Source organism: Rhinatrema bivittatum, chromosome 2 (assembly GCF_901001135.1).
Source record: "Rhinatrema bivittatum chromosome 2, aRhiBiv1.1, whole genome shotgun sequence".
Taxonomy (NCBI): domain Eukaryota; kingdom Metazoa; phylum Chordata; class Amphibia; order Gymnophiona; family Rhinatrematidae; genus Rhinatrema; species Rhinatrema bivittatum.
The window spans coordinates 6,796,761-6,804,242 of record NC_042616.1 but is presented as its reverse complement, the minus strand read 5'-3'; the positions used below and the strand labels follow the sequence as shown (position 1 = coordinate 6,804,242).

General features: G+C 45.1%; 1 protein-coding gene across 1 annotated transcript; it reads right to left on the bottom strand.

The window, feature by feature from the left end:
* Positions 1–865: 865 nt before the first annotated feature.
* LOC115083463 (oocyte zinc finger protein XlCOF6-like) lies at positions 866–7,266 on the bottom strand. Its single transcript, XM_029587308.1, has 2 exons — positions 7,212–7,266; positions 866–5,331 (listed from the first exon to the last, which is right to left on the bottom strand). Exons 1-2 carry the CDS (start codon positions 7,243–7,245, stop codon positions 3,158–3,160), a joined length of 2,208 nt encoding a protein of 735 aa, XP_029443168.1. The 5' UTR covers positions 7,246–7,266; the 3' UTR covers positions 866–3,157.
* Positions 7,267–7,482: the final 216 nt, after the last annotated feature.

The following is a 7,482-nucleotide window of genomic DNA, read 5'->3' as shown; positions in this document are numbered from 1 at the left end:
CACACAAACTTCTGTTTGCCTAACTTTCTCAGTATGTAAAATAACACAAACTTTGGATTGTTGCCTGACTTCTTATTACCTATTCAAAGTAACACAACTTTGGGTTTGTTGCCTTTCTATGTAAAATAAAACACAGAAACTTCTGTTTGATGCCTGACTTTCTGATTACCTATTTAAAACAAAATACACACACTAAATAATATGCCCCAATAGTTTCGTTCTCCCCAATAATTTTAAGTTATAAAAATTTCTCCAAGCAGTACTTACTGATTCTTTCCAGCTGCCAGCAAGGTGATCCTCTCCTCTCAGTACTCCCACTGGATTTAACAGACAATCCAGCTTTATATGGACCACTACAGTGTCTGGTAAGAACTGACTACATACTAAAATTCATGCGCCTGTGGCACTTCCTGTTTATAGATGGGAGTGGGAAGGACAGGGGTTAGGAGCTCAGCTAGCACAGCTCTCTTCAACCTTCATGAGGCCCTCTCCTCACCTCCCCTGCTGTGACTGGAAGTATAGGGAGAACCGGTGGGCCCATTGCTCAGTTTCCCCCTCCTCATTGGCAGTAGGTCCCAGCTGCTCTAAATTCTGCATCTCTGGCAGCCCAGCAGTAAAAGTCCTCACTGTCACCTCCACTGTGCGCTGGGAGGTGAGCAGAGAGCTGCTTAATCCACAGGGGAAACAGAGAGGCAGTAAGGGTGGGAACAAGAGGGAAGGATGTTCCAGATTCAGACTGAGACTAGGATCACTCGCCTTATATTAGTGACTGACAGGGCTTGCACCAGTAACTAACAAGGTTTACCTTAATACTCTTCTCTCTCTCACAAACACACACATTGAGTTAGAACACCTGAGTGCCAAGTAAAAGAAATAATGGATTTATTATTAGCTTATAGGAATAATTAGACAAAGGGGATTGGTACAAATAACACTAAAGGGCTGATTACAATAATCAGAGAAAGTAATCAATCAGAATATACATTAGATTATAGAAATGATAATAATATGGCCTGACCTATCTCTTAGGTAAACAGTCCAGTACAGAGAAGTGCAGGCTGGCAGCGCCTCTTCTGCTTGCTTGGGTCAGTCCTTTTATCTTTTGCTTTGCTGCGTTACTGGACAGCCACGTAGGAAGAGACACCTTGAAAGTGGATTATGTCAGAGGTCACCAAAGCAATTGTACAGGGGTATTAGGTGTCAGGCACAGTCCTCTGCATCCCTGCATATTTGTAATTCAGGTTAAGCGTTTCCGAATTGGCCTGGCCCAGAACTGGTTCTCTATTCGCCTCCGTTCATTCTCTCTGTAGCTTTCAGTTCAAGAGTGACATTCAAGCAAAATAATCCCATAACGGGGGCAAACAGAGCAGTCACAGGGAATGGAGGGGAGAGGGGGAACATGGGCACATGGGACGTAGGAGAGAGAAACAGAGGAGGGAACAGGGCCTGGAGGAGGATAAGAGACAGAGGGGAGAGAGAAGGGCAGAGAGAGCAGATAAGGGAGATAAAACAGAGCAGAGGGAAGAGACAGTGGTGGCACAAGGAACAGACAGAAGAGTAAAAGAGGAGGCAAATTCAGGGGCTGAGGGGTAAATAAATGTAATTACATGCAAATAAGGGGAGTCACCCAGTACACAAGTGTGTAATCCTGGTTGGTGGAAAAGTTGGCAACCTTTGTCTAACCCGTCCAAAAAACCCCCAAACTCTGAGGTTACCCCTTCATTAGATGCTGACATGATTTCTGACACATATTTGTATATTTATAAAGCAGTTTCATATTTAACAATACCCATTGTTACAAGATTGTACTGAGATGGTAGTGGTGGGTTTCATAATGAATGATGATTTTATCTCAGGGGAGGGTCTAATGAAGCTGGCATAATTTTGGGAGAAAGAGTAAGGCTAACTTAGGGTATTCAATACTCTTGTACCAGCTCTACCCATAGCACAAAGCCCTTAATACCACACTGGCACCAACCTGCAAGGGTCAGAAGGTGGAAGTAGCCTCATGCTGCTCTTGCATGGTCCTACGAGGGCTGGATAAAGGTAGAGATATGCGTGCATTGGCCTGCATGGGCCAGAACGAGAAGGCAGCATGCGACTGCCCTCCCATCAGCCAACAAGGAGTAAAGCGGCAGCAGCATCAGATTAATGGGGGCAGGAGAGATGGAGGAGACTGCTGGGTGACAGTGGCCCTGGCTGAGTCTGATCCTAATCGCTCCAATTCACTGCTAATGCCCTCATAGCACTCACATTGTGTGAAAGGGAATTTCCTGCTGGAGTCCATGGGGAGTTCTATACACAGGGAGCGTCTCGATACATCAGAGCCGTGGCACTCAGTATAATTCAAACAATTTCTGTATCGCTCTGGCACATTTTTTTGGTCTTTGCAGCATTTGTTAAATGTCATCACGTGTCACCTGTGTGCATTTTTGGGAACGGGGAGAGGCGAGCGTTCCTAATGAAGCATCTTCTACATTTATTGCATGAGAATGGTCTCTCTCGGGGCAGGGTCTCCATATGAGTTTCTGCAGACCTTGATCAGAATGAACCTCCTTTGTAAGCCAGGGTTTATTGGGGATGATCTCATGTCTCCCCTGCATGAATTTTCATGTCTTCTGTGAGAATGTTTTATTATACTCATTATATGAAAAAGGCCTCTCATCTGTTAAAACTTTCCTGTTTGAGATTAATGTAAACTTAGGAAGGAAGCTTTTCCTCCACTTAGGACTCCAGTGTGGACTTTCTGGTGTGGTGAGAGCGCAGACTCCCTAATGTACATTTTCCACATTTGGTACATGAGAAGGGTCTTTCTCCTGTGTGAATTTTCGGGTGTTGGGTAGTAAGGAAACATTTGGGTAGTAAGGAAACATTTTTCACACTCGCCGTGCATATATTGCAGTTTTGGCGCATGCGCTGCTGTGAAAATCTACCCCTAAGTGTATGTTTAGCATGAAAGCTTTACCCACACGGAGGTCATGTAAATGGTTTCTAGTGGGGGCAAATGGATATTCTGGTGTTTTGAGAGATTGTGCTTCCTAATAAAGGACCTTCCATATTTAATCCATGAGAATGGCCTCTCTTATGTGTGAGTTTTCATGTGTTTTGTGAGATGAACCTTCTGCATGAAGCTATTACAATCAATGCATGAGAATAGTCACTCCCCTGTGTGGCTTCTCATGTGTCTTGTGAGGGATGCCTTCACAGGGAAGCTTTTATTACATTCAGTACATGAGAATGTTCGCTCCCCTGTGTGGCTTCTCATGTGTGTTGTCAGGGCACCCTTCACCGGGAAGCTTTTATTACATTCAGTACATGAGAATGGTCGCTCCCCTGTGTGGATTCTCATGTGTGTTGTGAGGGCACCCTTCTCAGGGAATCTTTTATTACATTCAGTACATGAGAATGGTCGCTCCCCTGTGTGGATTTTCATGTGTGGTGTGAGGGCACCCTTCACCGAGAAGCTTTTATTACATTCAGTACATGAGAATGGTCGCTCCCCTGTGTGGATTCTCATGTGTGTTGTCAAGGCACCCTTCACAGGGAAGCTTTTATTACATTCAGTACATGAGAATGGTCGCTCCCCTGTGTGGATTTTCATGTGTTTTTTGAGTGTACCCTTCTCCGGGAAGCTTTTATTACACTCAGTACATGAGAATGGTTGCTCCCCTGTGTGGATTCTCATGTGTGTTGTCAGGGCACCCTTCACAGGGAAGCTTTTATTACATTCAGTACATGAGAATGGTCGCTCCCCTGTGTGGATTTTCATGTGTGGTGTGAGGGCACCCTTCACCAGGAAGCTTTTATTACATTCAGTACATGAGAATGGTCGCTCCCCTGTGTGGATTCTCATGTGTGTTGTCAGGGCACCCTTCACAGGGAAGCTTTTATTACATTCAGTACATGAGAATGGTCGCTCCCCTGTGTGGATTTTCATGTGTTTTTTGAGTGCACCCTTCACAGGGAAGCTTTTATTACACTCAGTACATGAGAATGGTTGCTCTCCTGTGTGGATTCTCATGTGTGTTGTCAGGGCACCCTTCACAGGGAAGCTTTTATTACATTCAGTACATGAGAATGGTCGCTCTCCTGTGTGGATTCTCATGTGTGTTGTCAGGGCACCCTTCACAGGGAAGCTTTTATTACATTCAGTACATGAGAATGGTCGCTCCCCTGTGTGGATTCTCATGTGTCTTGTCAGGGCACCCTTCACAGGGAAGCTTTTATTACATTCAGTACATGAGAATGGTCGCTCCCCTGTGTGGATTCTCATGTGTCTTGTCAGGGCACCCTTCACAGGGAAGCTTTTATTACATTCAGTACATGAGAATGGTCGCTCCCCTGTGTGGATTCTCATGTGTCTTGTAAGGTCACCCTGTCCCATGAAGCTTTTGTTACATTCAGTACATGAGAATGGTCTTTCACCTGAGTGGATTCTCATGTGTTTTGTGAGCAGACGCTTCTCAAGGAAGCTTTTGTTACATTCCAGACATGAGAATGGTCTCTCACCTGTGTGGAGTTTCTGGTGTGGGGAGAAGTATTTGTTAATGTAACATTTTCCACATTCAGTACAGGAGAATGGTCTCTCACCTGGGTGGATGCCCTGGTGTAACATTAGCTTATCCTTACGACGGAAGCTTTTCCTACACTCAGCGCCAGTAAATGGTTTTTTTCCAATATGGAGTTTCTGGTGATGTGTGAGGTTTTTCTTCCTAATAAAACATTTTCCACATTTAGTGCAAGAGAAGGATCTCCCTCCAGTGTGGATTTTGTGATGTAAGGTTAGGTTATACTTACTAATTAAACTTTGCCTCCAGTCACGGCAGAAGATGGTTTGCTCTGTTTTATGTATGTTTAGGTGCACTTTTGAATTTTTCTTCTGACTGAAGCTTTTCCCACATTTATTGCAAAGAAATAATGGTTGGAGTGGGTGGGATTTCTGGTGCAATATTAAATGTGATTCCTCACCAAAGCTTTTACCACAGGAGTCACACGGTAAGGATTTCCTCCCTTTCTCCTCCCTCTGGTGAAGGTCAGAAGCCTTTTGATCACTGTTATTGCTCTGGAAGGGGCACTCTGTGCTCCCATGTCTCTGCTGCTCAGGGATGACATTGACCTCCATCTCACATGCAGTGACTCGCTCCCGTGAGTCTCCTGTCGGCTCTCCCTGCTTCTTCTTAGACTCCTGCTGACTATTCCTTGTGTTTCTCCTCTCAGTCCCCTGTGAAACATTCTCACAGATTTTTCCTGATTCTCTTGGGATCAGTCCTGCTTCCATAGGATGTTCTTCTTGATTCTCCTCTTTTATGTGCTGTGTGACCTCATCACTTGCTGGTGATAGAAGAAGACATTAATCATGCATTAGTCACCATGCAAATGGATCTGGGTTTCTGATCCTATACTCACTGTTCTGGCAGTGTCACACAGTGACAGAGCAGCGCATTTCTGACCAATCACTGGTGACCATGAAAAACGTCTAACAATGGGGTTTACACCAAAAGCCTTATGAGATGAGCTCCTAAATACGTATAACCTAGAGGAGAGGAGAAAGGGGGAGATAGGATAGAGACACTTACATTCCTGAAAGGTAATAATGCTCAAGAAGTAAATGTCTTTTGAATGGAAAATAATTTGTAGAGCAAAGTTCCAAGGGGGGAGACTAGGAAGAATATCAAGAGATATTTTTTGGTCACAGAGTGTGGTGGATGCCTGGAATTAGCTCATGGAAGTGTTGGAGATGAAAACTGTAACAGAATATAAAAAATAACAGCAGGATAAACAGAAGAGAGAGAGAAGATTGAGAGAATGAGAGATAAGAGGTCAGGAATGTAGGCGAGCTTGCTGGAAACAGCAGATACTCCATAGATAAAACCTGAGAGGGAGAGAAGAGGGAGGAGAGTGGGGGGTAGGATAAGCTTGGAGGGGAAGGATGAGAGTTACCACAGAGGGAGAGGACTGAGATTGATATCCAGAGAAGGGCAGGTATGATGACAGTAAAGACAGTGAGATTCTCTCAGGGTGAGAGGAAGAAAACTTTGTAAAGCAATGGACAAGGCAGAAGACAGAATGGCCGAGGAGGTGGAGAATATGGAAGGCTGACAGGGCACCTGATGTTCCCAATGGACAGAAGTGGGGAATGAGATTAGGTAGGGTTAGCAACAGGAAGGGGAAGGAGAATGGATCCATAGATAGGGGAGAAGGGAAAAATGGCCATGAGACAGCTAGAAGTATGCAGACAAGCTGAAACCTCCCTATGATATCAGTGCAAGGCTAAGTATGTCACAGGGTAATGACAGTCATGAAGCAAGCTCAGACCTCTTGTATCCTGCTGTTCATATTCAGCTAATTGTAAAACAAGAATGCATGCGACCATATGTGCACATGGGGGCTAATGAGCAAAGATACGCTGGAGTTTTAAATCACGTGCACAAGTACGTGTGTATGATGTAAAATACGCCCAGCATGTGTACTCGAACAGATGTAAAGCACATTCCTTCCTTAAGAATTTGTCGGCTTTAACGCATGCAGGGAAGAGGATTTTAAAACATGCTCAGGTTAAAGCCATTCCCAGTTTTACCCATTAGCCCACCAGTTTGCCCAGTCTATCTCAGGGTTATCCAGACCCTTCTAGTTTTTCATCCTGCACTCCCCCCAGTTGAGCAAGACCCCTCACCCTATCGTGTTAGTCCTAAAAAGTGATTTCTGCAGACTTACACCTCATCAGGAGCAGCAGGAAATATACGCAGCTAACAGTGCGCCACGAGCAGCGGCCGCCGGATTTACACACTTAACTTCTTTCCCCGCCCCTTTTTAGCACGAGCAAGTAATTAGCTGCCTCTGAAATTCATGTCGCTCACGTGTGGCCACGTATTCATCTTTTAGTGCGAGTACCGCTTTTAAAATTTGGCCCATTCAGTTCTGTATCTGGGCAGGTGGGATCAGTAGTCCTGGGCCTGCTGCTGTGGGCTCAGTAAAGTCCCTTGAGAAACTTTGTGGATGCTCCCCAGCAAGTGCCTCATGTAAGACATCTGAGATAAATTCCTAGACTGCCTCGTAGGGGCCGTCTCACCTGAGAAGATCCAAACAACCAATCTCAGGTGCCAGCTCAGACACAGAGCAATGCTTGAGCTGGAGTCAGGAGAAAAGTCACAGACGACATTCATTAAATCAGCCCCTGTGACTGATAAAGATTCAGATAATGCAATCCTTACCCAGGGAGATCAGGGTCTCATAATTCTCCTTCATCACCTCCCTGTAAAGCTCCTTCTGCCCTTCATCTAAATACCCCCACTCCTCCTGGGAGAAAGAGACAGAGATGTCCTCAAACGTCACCCGCACCTGAAACACAAACCAGAAACACTCAGTGACACGTGGAGGGGCTCAGCGTGCATTAGATCTCAGCTGGATTTATTCTCATAACATTTTATCATGGAGGAGGGGATTCCAGGACCCCTCTTCCCCAAGAAATGCCAGATTTGTTCC

What these genes read in the sequence shown, in the direction of transcription:
- LOC115083463 (XM_029587308.1), bottom strand. Translation starts at nt 7,245, where the DNA reads ATGAAGGAGAATTATGAGACCCTGATCTCCCTGG. An exon ending in TGAGACCCTGATCTCCCTGG is followed by an intron (nt 5,332 to 7,211) that starts GTAAGGATTGCA and finishes TTCTATCACCAG; the next exon opens with CAAGTGATGAGGTCACACAG.